General features: G+C 42.9%; 1 protein-coding gene across 1 annotated transcript in view; it reads right to left on the bottom strand.

Moving 5' to 3' along the window:
- cisd2 (CDGSH iron sulfur domain 2) overlaps positions 1-14,378 on the bottom strand; it is a 32,401-nt gene extending 18,023 nt beyond the window's left edge. Inside the window, exon 1 of the mRNA XM_063046975.1 lies at positions 14,240-14,378. Within this exon, the coding sequence (XP_062903045.1) occupies positions 14,240-14,342 (103 nt within the window). The 5' untranslated portion in view covers positions 14,343-14,378. The remainder of the gene's footprint in view (positions 1-14,239) is intronic.
- Positions 14,379-19,871: the final 5,493 nt, after the last annotated feature.

Raw genomic sequence — 19,871 nt, 5'->3', positions numbered from 1 at the left:
AATCAGACATAGCTTTCAGACAGTCTTGCCACGGGCAGAAAGATCAGAAACATTTTTTAAAAATGATTTGAACACACTTATGATAATAGACAATAGGTGCAGGAGTAGGCTATTCGGCCCTTCAAGCCAGCACCGCCATTCACTGTGATCATGGCAGATCATCCACAATCAGTACCCTGTTCCTGCTTTTTCCCCATATCCCTTGACTCTGCTATCTTTAAGAGCTCTATCTAATTCTTTCTTGAAAAAATCCAGAGAATTGGCCTCCGCTGCCTTCTTAGGCAGAGCATTCCACAGATCCACAACCCTCTGTGCAAAAAAGTTTTTCGTCAACTCCGTTCTAAATGGTCTACCCCTTATTCTTAAACTGTGGCCTCTGGTTCTGGACTCCCCCAATACCAGGATCATGTTTCCCGTCTCTAGCGTGTCCAATCCCTTAATAATCTGATATGTTTCAATCAGATCCCCTGTCATCCTTCTAAATTCCAGTATATACAAGCCCAGTTGCTCCAATCTTTCAACATATGACATTCCCACCATCCCTGGAATTAACCCAATGAACCTACGCTGCACTCCCTCCATAGCAAGAATGTCCTTCCTCAAATTTGGAGACCAAAACTGCACACAATACTCCAGGTGGGGTCTCACCAGGATCTTGTACAACTGCAGAAGGACCTCTTTGCTCCTATACTCAACTCCCCTTGTTATGAAGGCCAACATGCTATTAGCTTTCTTCACTGCCTGCTGTACCTGCATGCTTACTTTCAGTGATTGATGAACAAGAACACCCAGATCTCGTTGTACTTCCCCTTTTGCTAACTTGACACCATTCAGATAGTAATCTGCCTTCCTGTTCTTGCCACCAAAGTGGATAACCTCACACTTATCCACATTTAACTGCATCTGCCCACTCACCCCACCCTGTCCAAGTCACCCTGCATTCTCATAACATCCTCCTCACATTTCACACTGTCACCCAGCTTTGTGTCATCTGCAAATTTGCTAATGTTACTTTTAATCCCTTCATCTAAATCATTAATGTATATTGTAAATAGCTGCGGTCCCAGCACCGAGCCTTGCGGTACCCCACTAGTCACTGCCTGCCATTCTGAAAAGGACCCATTAATCCCTACTCTGTTTCCTGTCTGCCAACCAATTTTCTATCCATGTCAGTACCCGACCCCCAATACCATGTGCTCTAATTTTGCCCACTAACCTCCTATGTGGGACCTTATCAAAGGCTTTCCTGAAAGTCCAGGTACACGACATCCACTAGCTTTCCCATGTCCATTTTCAGTTACATCCTCAAAAAATTCCAGAAGATGAGTCAAGCATGATTTCCCCTTCGTAAATCCATGCTGACTCGGACCTATCCTGCCACTGCTATCCAAATATGCCGCTATTTCATCTTTTATAATTGATTCCAGCATATTCCCCACCACTGATATAAGACTAACTGGTCTATAATTGCCTGTTTTCTCTCTCCCTCCTTTCTTAAAAAGTGGGATAACATTAGCTACCCTCCAATCCGCAGGAACTGATCCTGAATCTATAGAACATTGGAAAGTGATTACCAATGCATCCACAATTTCTAGAGCCACCTCCTTAAGTACCCTGGGATGCAGACCATCAGGCCCTGGGGATTTATCAGCCTTCAGTCCCATCAGTTTACCCAACACCATTTTCTGCCTGATGCAAATTTCCTTCAGTTCCTCCTTTACCCTAGGTCCTCTGGCCACTATTACATCTGGGAGATTGTTTTGTGTCTTCCCTAGTGAAGACAGATCCAAAGTACCTGTTCAGCTCATCTGCCATTTCCTTGTTCCCCATAATAATTTCACCCGTTTCTGTATTTAAGGGCCCGACTTTGGTCTTAACTAATTTCTTCCTCTTCGCATACCTAAAGAAGATTTCACTATCCTCCTTTATATTCTTGGCTAGCTTACCTTCGTACCTCATCTTTTTTCCCCGTATTGCCTTTTTAGTTATCTTCTGTTGCTCTTTAAAAGTCTCCCAATCCTCTAGCTTCCCGCTCATCCTTGCTATATTATACTTCCTCTCTTTTATTTTTATACTGTCCTTGACTTCCCTTGTCATCCACGGTCACCCCTTACTCCCCTTAGAATCTTTCTTCCTCTTTGGAATGAACTGATCCTGCACCTTCTGTATTATTCCCAGAAATACCTGTTATCCCTGCTAGGGTATCTTTCCAGTCAACTTTGGCCAGCTCCTCCCTCATGGGTCTGTAATACTGACACTTCCGATTCTCCCTTCTCCCTCTCAAATTGTAGATTAAAACTTATCATATTATGGTCACTACCTCTTAATGGCTCCTTTACCTCAAGTTCCCTTATCAAATCTGGCTCATTACACAACACTAAATCCAGAATTGCCTTCTCCTCGGTAGGCTCTAATACAAGCTGCTCTAAGAATCCATCTCTGAGGCATTCCACAAACTCCCTTTCTTGGGGTCCAGTACCAACCTGATTTTCCCTGTCTCCCCGCATATTGAAATCCCCCATAACAACCGTAGAATTACCTTTGCGACTTGCCAATTTGAACTCTTGATTTAACTTGCACCCTATATCCAGGCTACTGTTTAGGGGCCTGTAGATAACTCCCATCAGGGTCTTTTTGCCCTTACAGTTTCTCAGTTCTATCCATACTGACTCTACATCTCCTGATTCCATGTCCCCCCTCGCAAGTGACTGAATTTCATTCCTCACCATCAGAGCCACCCCACCCCCTCTGCCAACCTGTCTGTCCTTTCGATAGGATGTATATCCTGAATATTTATTTCCCAGCCCTGGTCCTCCTGCAGCCATGTCTCTGTTATTCCCACAACATCATACTTGCCAATTTCCAACTGAGCCTCAAGCTCATCCACTTTATTTCTTATACTCCGTGCATTCATATATAATCCTTTTAATCCATTTAAAGTAATACTTCTACTCCCCTCAACTTTCACATCGATTCCTATTGCACTTGGGTCATACTCTCCGATTCCTTCCTGAGCTTTCCACCCCGTTAATTCAGTTGTCTTTCTTAACTTTCCGTATTTTCTCTTTCCCTTTAACTCCATCCTTATATTTCCTCTCCTCCCCCCCCACTACTTAGTTTAAACACACCCGTGTAGCAGTGGCAAACCTGCCTGCCAGAACGCTGGTCCCCCGTCTGTTAAGATGCAACCCGTCCCTTCTGTCCAATTCATCCTTACCCCAAAACAGATCCCAGTGGTCCAAGAATCTAAATCCCTGCCTCCCACACCAGCTCCTCAGCCACACATTCAGATCCCCTATCTCCCTGTTCCTGTTCTCTCCAGCACAAGGAACTGGAAGCAAATCGGAGATAACCACCCTGGAGGTCCTGCTTTTCAGCCTTCTTCCGAGTTCTCTGAAGTCATGCTGCAGAATTTTTTTCCTCATCCTCCTGACGTTATTTGTGCCGACATGCACCACCACTTCCGGCTGTTCACCTTCACCCTTGAGTATGCCCTGCAATCGGTCTTTGATTGAGTTCATTCTACCTTTTTGAAAACCTCTCAATCATCCACCTATGTTCTTTCTTTTTGATTGTTCTCAGATGCTGATTAGAGAATGGTACCAATGAATCCAACTGCTCCTCACTGACAATAAATACATGCACCTCAAGGATGCATGCTTAATCCACTGCTCTACTCTCACTACACCCACGAATGTGAGACTAAGAAACGCCATCTACAAATTTGCAGATGATACAACTATTCTCGACAGAATTTCAGGCATACAGGTGCAAAATAGATCAGCTGATTGATCCATCTAGCTGGTATCACAACAGCAAACTTGTGCACAATGTCAGTAAGACCAAGGAATTGATTGTGGACTTCAGTAAGGGGAAGTTGAGGGAACATACACGAGTCCTTATTGAGGGAATCAGCATTGGAAAGGGTGAGCAGTTTCAAATTCCTGGGTGTCAGCATCTCTGAAGATCTATCCCAGGCCCAACATATTGATGCAATTACAAAGAAGCCATGACAGCAACTATATTTCATGAGAATTTTGAGGAGACAGCATGTCACTAAAGACTCACGCAAATTTCTACATGTGTATTGTGGAGAACATTCTAACTGGGTTGTATCACCATCTGGTATGCAATTGGAAAAAGCTGCAAAAGTCAGCACCATCACAGGCACTAGTCTCTCCAGCACTGAGGACATCTTCAAAAGGCAGCATACAATATTAAGGACCCCCGTCACACAGGACATGCCCTCTTCTCACTGCTACCAACGAGGAGATACAGGAACCTTTGGACACACTCTCACTGTTTCATGAACAACTTCTTCCCTTCCACCATCAGATTTCTGAATGGACAATGAACCCATGTACACTTCATTATTTTTCCTCTGTTTGCACTACTTGTTTAATTTAATTTTTATATTTATTTGTTATTTTAATTTATAGTCTTTTATTATGCATTGCAACATAAAGCTGCCAAAAAAAACTTCATAACATATGCCAGTGATATTAAACCCGATTCTGATTCTGTTTACAAAGTTATCCACTCTTCATAATACCGCCACCATCTCATCTACCTTCCATGCACTGCTCATTACCACTCAAGGTTCACATCATGAACAGTGACATCCCACCTACTGATGGCAAGAGGACTGCACTGCAGTGAAGAGGAGCACTCTACAACAGGTAGTTAAAACTGCCCGATGTATGTATCACCAGCATAAGCCTACCTGCCATCAAGGACATACAATGCACCCCCCCCCCCCCGGAAGTCTTCATGTTTTATTGTTTTACAATATTGAATCACAGTGAATTTAATTTGGCTTTTCTTGACACTGATCAACAAAAAAGATTCTTCCGTGTCAAAGTGAAAACAGATTTCTACAAAGTGATCTAGATTAATTACAAATAGAAAACACAAAACAATTGATTGCATAAGTATTCACCCCTTTAATATGACACACCAAATCATCACTGGTCCAGCCAGTTGGTTATAGATTCACCTAATTAGTTAAATGGAGAACTGTTTTTGGAGCCCTGTTTGCAGTCAGTGTCAAATTTGACTATAGTAAAACTATACCTGCAGCTGCAAGGTCCAACTTCTGGTGAGTCAGTATCCTGGCAAAAACTACACCATGAAGACAAAAGAACACTCCAAGCAACTCCACAAAAAGGTTATTGAAAAGCACAAGTCAGGAGCTGGATACAAGAAAATGTCCAAGCCACTGAATATCCCTTGGATTACAATTAAGTCAATCATCAAGAGATGTAATGAATATGGCACAGTTGTAAATCTGTCTAGAGCAAGCCATCCTCAAAAACTGAGTGACTGTTCAAGAAGGGGACTAGTGAGGGAGGCCACCAAGAGACCTATGACAATTCTAGAGTTGCAAACTTCAGAGGCTGAAATGGGAGAGACTGCGCATGCAACAACTGTTGCCTGGGTGCTTCACCAGTCACAGCTTAATGGGAGAGTGGCAAAGAGAAAGCTACTGTTAAAAAATTCACATGAAGTCTCGGCTAGAGTCTGCCAGAAGGCATGTGGAGACTCTGAAGTCAGCTGGAAGAAGGTTCTATGGTATGACGAAACCAAAACTGAGGTTTTTGGCTATCAGACTGAACACTATGGTTGGCATCAGCCGAACACAACATCCCTACCGTGAAGCATGGTGTTGGCTGCATCACGCTGTGGGGGATGCTTCACTGCAGCAGGCCCTGGAAGGCTTATGAAGGTAGACGATAAAATGAATGCAGCAAAATACAGGCAAATCCTGGAGGAAAACCTGACACAGTCTGCAAAAGGACTCAACTGGGGAGAAGATTCGTTTTCCATTAAGAAAATGACCCCAAGCATAAAGCCAAAGCTACACAGAAATGGCTTAAAAAACAACAAAGTTGATGTCCTGGAGTGGTCAAGTCAGAGTCCAGACTTCAATCCAATTGAGAATTTGTGGCAACTTGAAAAGGGCTGTTCACCCACGATGCCCATCCAACCAGACAGAGCCTAAGCAGTTTTGTAAAGAAGAATGGGGGAAAATTGCAGTGTCCAGATGGGCAAAGCTGACAGAGACCTATCCACACAGACTCAAGAATGTAATTGCTGCCAAAGATGCATCTACTAAATACCGACTTGAAGGGAGTAATTATGCAATCAATTGTGTTTAATAATTGTAATAAATTTAGACCAATTTGTAGAAATTTATTTTCACTTTGACACAAGAGTCTTTTCTATTGATCAGTGTCAAAAAAGCCAAATTAAATCCAGTGATTCAATTTTGTAAAACAATATAACATGAAGTCTTCCAACGGGGGAGGGTGAATACTTTTTAAAGGCACTGTATATGCAAAAAGATGCCAGAAAAAGACCAGCGCATCATGAAGGATTCCATCCACCCTGCTCATAGACTGTTTATCCCACTCCCACTAGGGAAGAGGCTATTCAGCATCCACCCTTAGATCTGTTTACACCTCCCAAGCCTTCAGGCTGATCAGCACCTCTATCCATTAACTCACTATATCATTTTCTGTCAGAGTAACCTTATATACAGATACTCCTGGACAGCATCACTTTATGTACATATAATCAGTCTACATATAATCAGTCTATACATACAAGTCTATGCATACATTTACATTATTATGTTTTCTTTTATTGTGCTCTTTATGCTGCATCGGATCCAGAGTAGTAATTATTCCATACTCCATTACACTTACTTATCCATTTATTTTTTTGAGATACAGCCCCTTCCGGCCCTTCGAGTTGTGCCGTCCAGCAACCCCCCAAATTAAACCTAGCCTAATCACGGGACAATTTGCAATGACCATATTCTTGAATTCCACATATCCAGAAAACTACTGAATCTCACTTCGAAAAGAGTCAATGAACATCCCTGAGTTCTCCAGAAACAAAAATTCTTTAGGAGATTGCTCCTGTTTTTAGACTTGTGACCCTCGCAATAGACTCCTCAGCCATTATCTATACCATAGACTGCATTCTGACTGGTTGCATCACCATCTGGAATGGAGGTGCCAATGCACGATTAGAAAAAGCTACAGGAAGTTGTAAACACGGCCATTTCCATCATGGGCACTAGCCTCCCTGGCATCAAGGACACCTTTAAAAGGCGATGCCTCAAAAAGACAGCATCCATCATTAAGGACCCCCATCACACAGCAAAGGTTCACATGCACCTCTTCCAACCTCATCTATTGCATTTGGTGCTCCTCACATGGCCTCCTCCACAGCAGGATCCAGTACAGACTCGGGGACCATTTCGCAGAATGATACTTAGTTCATAATGACTGTACTGAGTTCCTAGTTGCATGCCATTTTAATACTCCTCCCATTCCCACACTGACCTGTCCATACTCAGCCTTGCCTACTACCAGGGAGAGGTCCACCACGGGCTGGAGGAATGACAATTCATATTCTGCGTGGTTGTCTACAACCCAAAGGATGAGTATTGAGTTTTCCAGTTTTAGTAACCTCCCCTCCAGTAAGTTGTTCCCCACATCCTCTCTCCTTCCAATCCTTCAATGGTCCTCCATTTTTGACCCTCTCCCACCACCCCCCCAAGTTCAAACCACCACTACACTCATGATTCCCCCACAGGTCTTCCGAACCCCCTCCATCTGGTTCCGGTTCCAGTTCCAACTACCATTCACCCATCTCCAGTGGTCCCATACCTTCACTCAGGAGTCCAACACCAGCAGCCCTTTGTATTTCTGCTCATCTCTCCCCAGCAGCTGTCAATCCATTCATCTCCCCCCACCTTGCACCATCTGCTTTTCTATATTTTCTCTGCTTCCTTCCATCGATCACTCATTTGTTACTATTTCCCAACTCATCCCTGCTCTCTTCCATGGCATAACCTGCCTGTCATCTTCCAGCCTTCAATCCATCAATCACTACTCCCTTTCTTTTTAAACTAGCCATCTCACCAGTCCATTCTCAGTCCCAATACATCGTTTTCAGCCAAAACTGAGAATTAATTTCCTTCCACAGAATCTGCTCCACCCAGCAGATTATTTGTTGCTCCAGATTCCAGCATCTGCAGTCGCTTATATCTCCACTTTTCCTTATCTAACCTGCAAAGCCCTTTGAAAATGTTGTTTGTTTCAATGAGGTCACATGTTACGTTGCTAAATGGCCTGTTCAATCACAATGTCATACATGTCATTTACTGTATTTTTTTTTAAAATCAAGACCAAAATTATACACAATAACCCATGTGATCTCACTAGAGCCTTGTCACCTGGATTTCTTTACACACCAGCATCAAGGGCATGACTGATCAGTACATTTTACTGACTTATACTTATAAAAGACTTGGGGCTTAAAAATGTTTGCTGATATAACAAGTGGTTCTGTGGTTGATTTTGAGAAAATCTATAAACAGCAGGAAGATGAGAGAGACACAACATAGAAATGGACTCCTTGTCAAAATGCTCCATGCCAACCAAAATTCTCAACTTAGCTAACCCTATCTGCCGGCGTCTGATTCATGTCAGTTTCATGTCGGCATGTATTGTATCTATCTAAGTGCTTTTTAAAATGGTATTAATGTATGTGCCTCCACTACTTCCTCTGGAAGCTGCAGCTCATTCCATATATTGATCACTCTGATTTAAAAAGTTGCCCTTCAAGTTCCTGTTAAATATCTCCCCTTTCATCTCATACCAATGTACTCTGGTTATTGATTCCCTATACCTGGGAGGAAAGTCTTTGTGCACTGGCTCTATCTATGCCTCTAATGATTTTATACACCTCTAAGATTAGCTCCTCATTCGCCAATGCTCCAATGAAATAAGTCCGAACATGTTTAGTCTCTCTCCATTATTCAGTTCAAAACGAAACATACTGTAATCCAAATACAATCTCATCAACATCTTGAACAACAATATAACATCCCAACTTAATGCCAACTGGAAAAGACCAACATGATAAAAAGCTTCTTTACTACCTTAACTACCTACGATGCTAATTTCAGGGAACCATGTACTTGTAGTCCTTGTCCCTTTGTTCTACAATCCTCCCTCAAGTCCTATTGTTGATCGTGAATGTCCTAACTCAATCAATGTAACACCTCTCACTTACCCAAATTGAACTGCATTTGCCATTTCTCAGCCCACTTACCCAGTATCCCTAAATCCTGATAACCATCTTCACTGTCAATAATATTCATATCACCTGCAAACTTACTAACATACCTTCTCATCCAAATTGTTGATATGGATAACAACCAGCAATGGGCCTAGCACTGACCCTGGGGAGACACTAGTCATGGGCTTCCAGTCCAAAAAACAACCTTGCACCATCACCCTGTTTCCTAGCAGAAAGCCAGCCATGTATCTGATTAATTCTCCCTGGATCATATGTAATCTAACTTTCCATTGCAACCCATTACGTAGAACCTTAAAAGCCTTACTATAGACTATATCAACCACCCCCTCTCAACCTTCTTGGTTACTTCTTCAAAAACCACAATCAAGTTTGCAGGACATGATCTTCCATACAAAAAGCATTGCTAACAATCCCCATGAACCACCTTTCCAAAATGCTTCTATATCTTACCCCTCGGAATTCCCTCCAGTAACTTCTCTACCACAGACGATAGACTTGCTGGGCCGAATGGCCTGCTTCTGCTCCTATATCTCATGGTCTGTAATTCCCAGGCTTTTCCTTGCAGCCCTTCTGAACTAAGGCACAACATTAGCCACACTCTAGTTTTCTGGCACTTCTGTTAACATATATCTCAGCCAGGGCTTCTATCATTTCTTCTCTAGTTTCCCACAATGTTTTGGATGTACCTGATTAGGCCCAGATTACCTCCCTTCCTACACCTAAAGACAGCTAGCCTCTCATCTGCTATAATGCAGACTACCCCCAAGACATCTTCACTAATTATCTTAAGTTCTGAAAAAACAAAGTCTAATAATTTGGACAAAAAAAAAATGACAAATAGCATTTGAAGTCACACAGCATGGAACAAACTCTTTGGCCCAGCTTGTCCATAAAAAACGAGATGTCCATTCAAGCTAGTCCTATTTTCAGATGTTTAAGCCAAACTTTCTAAACCTTTTCCATTGATGTACCCATCTCAACGCCTTTTAAACGTTGTAATTGTATCTGCTTTTACATGAATGAATTTGGGAAGTAACAACAAGACAGAGTCTGAGGATGTTCATTCTAAGGATCTCTTGTTTCTACCCAAGACAAAAGCAGGACAATGCTGTAATATGCAGGAAGAGAAAAAGACCTTTGATCCTACATCTACAGATATTTAGAAAGGTAGCAGGAATGGCAATAACATGGTTAAAAAAGGATATGGGATGATTTTCTTTATTGGTGTCAGAGTTAAATTGTACAGAAGCAGGCTCTTGAGCAGCACTTATTCCTGCTGTTGCACAAAATACAAGAGCAGGAGAGCGATGCTAAAACTGACGTACAACATTAAACAGCAGTTTGCATAGAGGGTCACTGCATTAGAGGCAACAGCAGATATTTAAGGAGATATTTTATTCTCAAAAGGTCAAGTCAAGGAGCATATCAAATTTAAGGGAAAGATAAACAATGTTGTGAAGATAAGTGCTAACCCAGTAAAATGCTAGTGACTATAATTTACCAAAGGATGATGGAAAAAGTGTAAAAATAAATTACAGAGTAAGCTAGCACAGAATTTAAAAAGCTTCCATTAGTACAAGAAGAGTGGTCTCTTAGAAAAGCAAAGGCCATTTAGCCAATAACATCCATGTAGGTCAAATATAGCACTCTAACTTAGTACAGGTCGACCTTCACTAATCCGGCACCATTGGGACCTGAGGAGTGCCGGATTAGTGAAAATGCCGAATTACAGAAGGATCATATTAAGCATAATCAGTGCCGGATTATAGGTAGTCGGATTAGTGAAGGTTGACCTGTACCACACACAAAATGCTGTAGGAACTCAGCAAACTAGATAGCATCTATGGAAAAGAGTACACTCGACATTTCAGGCCGAGACCCTTCAGCAGGACTTGATCTCTGGTTTGCAACTGGACTCCAACTTTGTCCCACTTTCCAACACTTGACCCAGTGGGCCACAGACTTCCAAGTACTTTTTAAAATGTGTCGTGGATTTCAGCCTCCCCACATTTACACAACATGATTAATCCCCAGCAACAAACACAAAATGCAGGTCAGGCAGAGGAATAAACATTCAATATTTCAGACCAATACCCTTCATCAGGTCACTGAGAGAGACAGTGTAAAGTGTTGGGAGGGGAGGTGCAAGAGCTGGCAAGCAAAAGGTGGATTCAGGTGAGATGTTGATTGGCAGATGGGCTCAAGGAAGAGAGGAATTAGCAAGAGAGCCTGGAGGAGCCTTTCCAATCAAATACATCTGTAATTGTTAAATTGGTGAGGAAGAAAACAAGTAGCATAGGCTTCAAGTTGCCTTTCTCAAAACCTTTCACAGGCCAAGACAAAAAGTGAGATCCTGAGAAATGAATATCAACGTGTGAAGGCTAAGGAACCATTCCTAGCAAGGAGTTTGATGATGCAGACATACAGTTGGGATTAGCAAATTGTGGACATGCTATGTTCAGCCAAAAGTATAGTGACACTGCAGGCTGCCCCAGGACAATCTTCATTAATTTGCTTTGACGCAAACTACACATTTCACTGTATGTTTCGACAGTCATAGAGCGGCACAGTACAAAACAGGCTATTCGGACCATGCCTAACTATTATTACCCATAGTGAGAAACCTAACCTCTCAAGTTGCAGAATTGCAACCACCACCCAGACAGGACTGAAGTTGTAAAGCAGCAGTTCCAATAACTGCATCACATGCTGCTGCATTAAATATCTACCAAACTGACCAGACCATTACACTTTCCTATAATCAACACTGCCCTCCTCCCTGTAAAATATGTAGCTAGCTTTTGAACCATCTACAATGATAAGATTTGGAAATTCATAATGGGAAAGACAAAAGCAACGGAGACGTTGAAAAAGTATTCTAGCTCTGATTTCATGGTGGAAAGCTTAAAGACAAGAGGGAAGGAGAACATTTCAAACCAACTCTCAGTAGCAAAAGGATACTGGGCAAATTATTGGGACTAAAGTCCTACAAGTTCCCTGGACCTGACAGCCTGCTTCCCAGGATCTTAAGGGAAGTGAATGCACAAAAGATTGCAGAGTCTATAATCTCGAGTCAACACACAAAATGCAGGAGGAACTCAACAGGTCAGGCAGCCTCCATAGAGGGAAGTAGCACACACAAAATGCTGGTCCCTCTCTTGCTTCAAAAATGCAACAATTATACCAGTGCCAAAGAAGAATAATGTGGGCTGCCTTAATGACCATCGTCCGGTAGCACTCACATCGACAGTGATGAAATGCTTTTAGACTGAACTCCTGACTCAGCAAGGACCTGGACCCATTGCCTATCGCCACAATAGGTCAACAGCAGACACAATCTCAATGGCTCTCCACACAGCTTTAGACTACCTACACAACACAAGATGCTGTTCATTGACTATAGCTCAGCATTTAATACCATCATTCCCACAATCCTGATTGAGAAGTTGCAGAACCTGAGCCTCTAATTGGACCTCGACTTTCTAACCAGAAGACCACAATTTGTGGGGATTGGTGATAACATATCCTCTTCGCTGATGATCAACACTGGCGCACCTCAGGGGTGTGTGCTTAGCCCACTGCTCTACTCTCTGTATACACATCACTGTGTGGCTGAGCATAGCTCAAATACCATCTATATATTTGCTGACAATACAACCATTGTTGGTAGAGTCTCAGGTGGTGACAAGAGGGTGTACAGGAGTGAGATATGCCAACTAGTGGAGTGATGCCATAGCAACAACCTGGCAATCAACGTCAGTAAGACGAAAGAGCTGATTGTAAACTTCAGGAAGGGTAAGACGAAGGAACACATACCAATCCTCATAGAGGGATCAGAAGTGGAGAGAGTAAGCAGCTTTAAGTTCCTGGGTGTCAAGATCTCTGAGGATCTAACCTAGTCCCAACATATTGACGTAGTCATAGAGAAAGCAAGACAGCAGTTATACTTTATCAGGAGCTTGAAGAGATTTGGCATGTCAACAAATACACTCAAAAACTTCTACAGATGTACTGTGGAGAGCATTCTGACATGCTGCATCACTGTCTGGTATGGAGGGTGCACAGGACCGAAAGAAGTTTCAGAGGGTTGTAAATCTAGTCAGCTTCATCTTGGGTACTAACCTACAAGGTACCCAGGACATCTTTAGGGAGTGGTGTCTCAGAAAGGCAGCATCCATTATTAAGGACCTCCAGCACCCAGGGCATGCCCTTTTCTTACTGTTGCCATCAGGTAGGAGGTACAGAAGCCTGAAGGGACACACTCAGCGATTCAGGAACAGCTTCCTCCCCTCTGCCATCCGATTCCTAAATTTATTTTTTTTCTCTCTTCTAGATTATGTATTGCATTGAACTGCTGCTAAGTTAACAAATTTCACATCACATGCCAGCGACAATAAACTTGATTCTATCTGCCCATCACCCCCACATTACTTCCACTAGTTGCCCTGCCAACATCCCTCCTGTTATTCCATGCTCCACTTTCCTCTCCAATCAGATTCCACTATCTTCAGCCTTTTATCGTTTCCACCTCATCGTGACTCACTATTAGCACTCTCCCTCCTCACTTGGATCCACCTTTCACCTGCCAGCTCTTGCCCCACCCCTTCCCTCAACCTTTTTATATTAGTTATCTCATCTCTATCTTTCAGTACAAATGAAGGGTCTTGACATGAAGTGCCACTGGTCCAGCTCCCAATGTAGATGCTGCATGACAGACTGAGTTACCGCAGCTCTTTGCGTTGCGTTGCTTCTAAGAGAAATGGCTGCAAAAATAGCGGATCCAAAAACTGCAAATACTGACTGACCATCAGAGCATTTCCATCAGTTTATTTATGACCTTCTACTTCGCAAGATTCTGGAAAGGTCCCAACAGATTGGCAAAAACACAAACACATCGTTCACCCATCCAAAAACACAGGAAACATTCACAATTTAGCCTTTGGGAAAATGCTGGAAGTAGCAATGTATTATAAAGTCATGGAATTAAACAAAGACACGTGGAACTGACGTTGAAAGTGGTGGGGTGGAGAGGGTTGGGGGTGAAGGTACGGGGTTTGGGTAACTGAGGTGAGGGGAAGGGGGTTGGGGATGACGAAAAGTGAAACTGTATCCCTTCCTTTACCTGTGAGCTGGGCGAAGCCGCCCACGGTGACCGGCAGCGGGATCCGCTTTAGGTAGGCAGGCAGCTGCACCTTGATGATGCGCGCCAGAACATCGAGCACCATGGTGGCGTCAGCGGAAGACGGAGACCGCGCCCCTGGACCGACGAAATGTGACGTCACGCCTCGCGATGGTAAACATTGCCAGATGTGCGTTCCCTATTGGCTCAGCGGTCGGGTGAAAGGGCGAGCGGGAAATTCTTTGGCTTTGGAAGAATGACAGGCCTCAGCCGTCCATCACCTAGACTCCGCCCCTCACTCCAATCCCGCCTACGATCCCGAACCCCGGCCGTGGCTGCCTAGACCCTGCTCTTTAATCGCGGAGTGTGACTACCAGCTCCTGCCCCTGACGTATAACTCCCCCCTCATCGCTGACCCCTAACCCAACGCCTGTCTCCCCCTGCTGTCCCCAAAATCACCCCTACAAATAAAATACATTGGTGTGAACACGACCTTGACGGACACCGCAGTTCAGCGCCATCTTGACTCAAAATACTGTACTAGAATCAAATTCACCCCTTCCCAACCATTACTTCAGCCAACCACTCCTCTACTCGGCCTGTTCCTAAAGCTCTGTCTTTGCTTCATCAAACGCTCTCCCCTCCATGGATCCTGCTTGACTTGCTGAGTTCCTCCAGCATATGTTTGTGTTGCCACACCACCTTTCAGGTCTTTAACAAAACCACTACTCTACCAACCCCATTTCTCCTACAAACTCCACCTCTCGAATATAATTCCTCAAATTCTGCACTCTACTAATTCTATTCAGCATCAGTTGGCACCTCCACCATGAACTCTGACACTCTCCAAACTCCATCACTTCACAACACAGTTTCTTCCACCATATTCCTCCCTGGCAGAGTTGGTTTGGCTTCCTTTTGTTTACCGTGAAATTGAAGAGGCTGAGGGATTTCCTGGCAGAGGTATACAAAATAATGTAAGTATAGATTGGGTAGATGATAGGAAAAAGATTCTCCATAGAACTATGGAAATAGTCTAATATAATGGATAAAAGATTATACCTGAAGTATTTTACAAAAATCTGGTGATTGACCATGAGAATATGGGAATACCTGGAAGGTATTGCAGTGTCAGAGAAAAGGAAGCTATTTAAGAAGATTCAGATAAATACGTTCCCCCTTGACTAATCTGGAGTTCTATGGATAAAAAGGTACAGAGAGAGCAAGGCAAAACAGAGAAGCTTAGTTCAGACACTGAGCATTTAATACAGCAGAAAGCCTAGAGGAGTGCAGGTAGATATGGGGAACGTAAAAAGAAATTAAGAGAGGGCGTGCAAAATATTGGCACATATCTGATGTTTTATAAGTAGCTAACGAGTGAGCTGAGAACATAGAATACTAAACAGTACAGCACAGAAACCAGCCCCTTGGCTCATGATAACTGCATTGAACAATGCTAAATAAAATAATTATCTTTTGACTATGCATGATCCATATCCCTCCATTCTCTGCAGGTTCACATGTCTAGTTAATCGGCTCTCAAATACCACTATCGTCTTCCACCACCGCTCCTGGCAACCTGTTCTAGGCACCTACCACTCTCTGTTTAAAAACACCTGCCCTGTAAATCTCCCTTCAACTTTCCCTCTCCTAACTAGAACATAGAACATAAAACTGTATAAGTGAGGAGAGTAGGCCTAAAGAGTTAATTAGTGCATGGAAGTAGAGGATGTGGGTAAGATTCTTAATGAATGCATTGCACCTGTCTCCACATTGTGGGCATGCTCGGTTGACACTGGAATGTGTAGAACATATCACTGGATGTGTTGGTTGTTAATGCATTTCACTGTGTGTTTGGTACACTTTATTGTCGCCAAACAATTGATACTAGAACATACAATCATCCAGCGATATTTGATTCTGTGCTTCACGCTCCCTGGAGTACAAATCGATTGTAAATATTAAGAATTTAAATTATAAATCATACATAGAAAAGGGAAAGTAAGGTAGTGCAAAAAAACTGAGAGGCAGGTCTGGATATTTGGAGGGTACGGCCCAGATCCGGGTCAGGATCCGTTCAGCAGTCTTATCACAGTTGGAAAGAAGCTGTCCCCAAATCTGGCTGTATGAGTCTTCAAGCTCCTGAGCCTTCCCCCGGAGGGAAGAAGGACGAAAAGTGTGTTGGCTGGGTGGGTCGTGTCTTTGATTATCCTGGCAGCACTGCTCCAACAGCGTGCAGTGTAAAGTGAGTCCACGGACGTAAGATTGGTTTGTGTGATGTGCTGCGCCGTGTTCACGATCTTCTGCAGCTTCTTCCGGTCTTGGACAGGACAACTTCCATACCAGGTTGTGGTGCACCCTAGAAGAATGCTTTCTATGGTGCATCTATAAAAATTAGTGAGGGTTTTAGGGGACAGGCCAAATTTCTTTAGCTCTCTCAGGAAGTAAAGGCGCTGGTGGGCCTTCTTGGCAGTGGACTCTGTTTGGTTGGACCAAGTCAGGTCATTTGTGATATTGACCTTGAGGAATTTAAAGCTTTTGACCTGTTCCACTTGCGCACCACCGATGTAAGTTGGGTCGTGCGGTCCGATACTCCTTCTGAAGTCAACAACCAATTCCTTCGTCTTGCTGACGTTGAGGGATAGGTTATTGTCTTCGCACCATACCACCAGGTTCTTAATTTCCTCTCTTTACTCAAACTCATCATTGCCCGAGATATGGCCTACAACTGTTGTGTCATCAGCAAACTTATATATTGAGTTCGATGGAAACTTGGCTACACAATCATGGGTGTATGGTGGGTACAGCAGGGGGCTGAGTACACGGCCTTGTGGGGCTCTGGTGCTCAGAGTGATTGTAGAGGAGAGCTTGTCCCCTGTTTTTACAGCCTGTCTGTGAGGAAGTTCAAGATCCAGCTGCAGATCTGAGTGCAGGTTCTGGAGCTTAGGAATCAGTTTATTTGGAATGATGGTATTAAAGGCAGAGCTGTAGTCAATGAAAAGGAGCCTTACATATGCATCTTTATCCTCCAGGTGTTCTCAGGAGGAATATAGGGCCAGAGAGATAGCATCTGCTGTTGACCTGTTGCTCCGGTAGGCGAATTGCAAAGCGTCGAGGTTGACTGGTAAGCTGTGGTTGATGTGTGCCATAACCAATCGCTCGAAGCACTTCATAACAATTGATGTCAGAACCACAGGTCGATAGTCATTCAGGCATGCCACCTTCCTCTTCTTCAGCACCGGGATTATCGTTGCCTTCTTAAAACACGAGGGGATCTTAGACTGAAGCAAGGAGCAGTTGAAGATGTGTTAAATAAATCCAAACCTGACAAAAGAGGGGGAAGTTGGTTATGTTGAAGATAAAGAAGATGAATGCAAAATATTTAATGGGATAAAAAGTAAAGTAAGAAATATTAAGAAGATTAAGATAGGTAATTTACCTGGCCCAGATAAAATCTATCACAGAGAGAAAATTGAAGAAACTCTGCTTACAAATTTTCAATCTTCAGCTGCGAGAACAGTGTCAAAGGATTAGAGGATTGTGGATGTTGTAGTCGTGAAAGGGGAAAAGTGGATAAAGAAGTTCCAAGTAAGCTTATTATCAAAGTAGATAGTATGTCGCCATATAGAACCCATTTTCTTGCAGGCGGCCACAGTAAATACAAGAAACGCGATAGAATCAATGAAAGACCGCACCCAACAGGACAGACAAGCAACCAATATGCAAATACAAAAAGAATAAGAAAAAAGTAATAGTAATAATGCATGAAAAACTCCAGTACACTGAAGTAAAAGGGGAAATTTAAAGACTATGGAACATGAACATTGTCCCAATAGTAATATCTACAACTGCATCATCACAATAGCTTTGAACAATTAGGCCTACACAGCAATATTTAAATAAATCTCCAGAAAGCCACAATACTAAACACCACTAGAATAGTCAGAAAGTTCTAAAACAATTGAGAAATGAGTGTGCTTGTCTCAGGTTTTACCAGCTTGAGCTGAGAAAAAAATAGATTTTAACGTAGTATAATACTCGACCCAGGACAGATCCTCTGAAATAATAAGTACCAGCTAAGTTTAACCAGTGATGTGAAAATCATTGGAAAGCTTTCTAAAGAACCATATAAACACTGTTCCCTCTAAGCTGCATGGGTGCACAGTCACATAATAACTGAAACGATCCCATGCACATAGCCTTTGTTGCCACAAGATTGGAATTTTCTTAACATTTCAACATTTAAACAGCAATGCAATTTTCAGACCATGTAAAAATTTCCTGCTCAGAACAATAATTGGTCCAGGCAGCTGTAATAAAAATTAGAGGGAATGTTGCATATAAACCAGAACTTAGGAAGGTACAGATTAATCAGGGTTAGTCAGTGTGGAATTGTGAAGAGATTCTGACAGATGTAGAATATTTGAGGCAATAACTTTGGGTGCATTTAATGTCATCTATGAAGATTTTAGCAAGGTGTCATATGGCTGATTACAAAGTAAAACCCCATGGGATCCAAAAGACTACCCCAACTTTTGCTTTTTTTAATTAATGATTTCAGATGCCTTAAGAGGTTGGTCATGGCTAGAATTAACTCCTGCAATTTCCGTACCGCCACAATAGGTGGACACAATCTCACTGGCTTTCCACTTGCCTTTGGAGCACCTAGACAGCAGTGAATCATACATCAGGTTGCTGCTTATCAATTACAGTCCGGCATTCAACACATTCATCCTCTCAGTGCTAATCAACAAGCTTCAAAACCTGGACCTGTAACTGTATGTTCAGCTTCCTCATTGGAAAACCACAGTCAATGTGGGCTGATAATAGCATCTCCTCCTCCGCCAATCAACACAAGTGCACATCAAGGAGGTGCTTGGCCCACTGCTCTACTCTCTCTACACTTATGACTGTGTGGCTAGGAGCAGCTTAAGCACTATCTATAAATCTGCTGATGAAACCACTGATGGCAGATTCTCAGATGATGACGAGGAAGTGAGATAGATCAGCTGGTTGAGTGGTTTTGCGACAAGAACGTCGTATACTGTGTCAGCAAGATCAAGTACTGATTGTGAACTTCTAGAAGGGGAAACTAGAAGAACATTGAGGGGTCAGCAGTGAAAAGGGTGAGCAGCTTCAAGCTCCTGAGTGTCAACATCCCAGAGGATCTATCTTGGGCCCAACACATCATGAAGAAGGTGTGCTATGGTTTGGAGCCTCCGATGCAGGATCACAGGAGAATGCAGAGAGTTGTAAACTCAGCCAGTTCCATCATGGGCATAACCTTCCCCACCATCAAGGATATCTTCACAAGGCAGTGCCTCAGGAAGGCATTAAACCTCACTAAGGACCCTCACCATCCGGGATACCTGTATGCCCTCTCCACATTATTACCATTGGAGCAGAGGTAGTGGAGCTTAAAGATCCACGCTCAATCTTTTAGGGCCAGCTTGTTTCTCTCTGTCATTAGATTTCTGTATGGTCCATGAACCCATAAACATTACCTCATTATTTGTCATTTGCATTATTTATTTATTTTGGTAATTTTAATGCCTTGCACTGTACTGCTGCTGCAAACCAACAAATTCCCTGACATAAGCCAGTGATAATAAACTTGATTCTGATTCTCACTGAG

Source organism: Mobula hypostoma, chromosome 4, assembly GCF_963921235.1.
Source record: "Mobula hypostoma chromosome 4, sMobHyp1.1, whole genome shotgun sequence".
Lineage (NCBI taxonomy): Eukaryota > Metazoa > Chordata > Chondrichthyes > Myliobatiformes > Myliobatidae > Mobula > Mobula hypostoma.
This window is presented reverse-complemented; position numbering and strand designations above follow the sequence as displayed.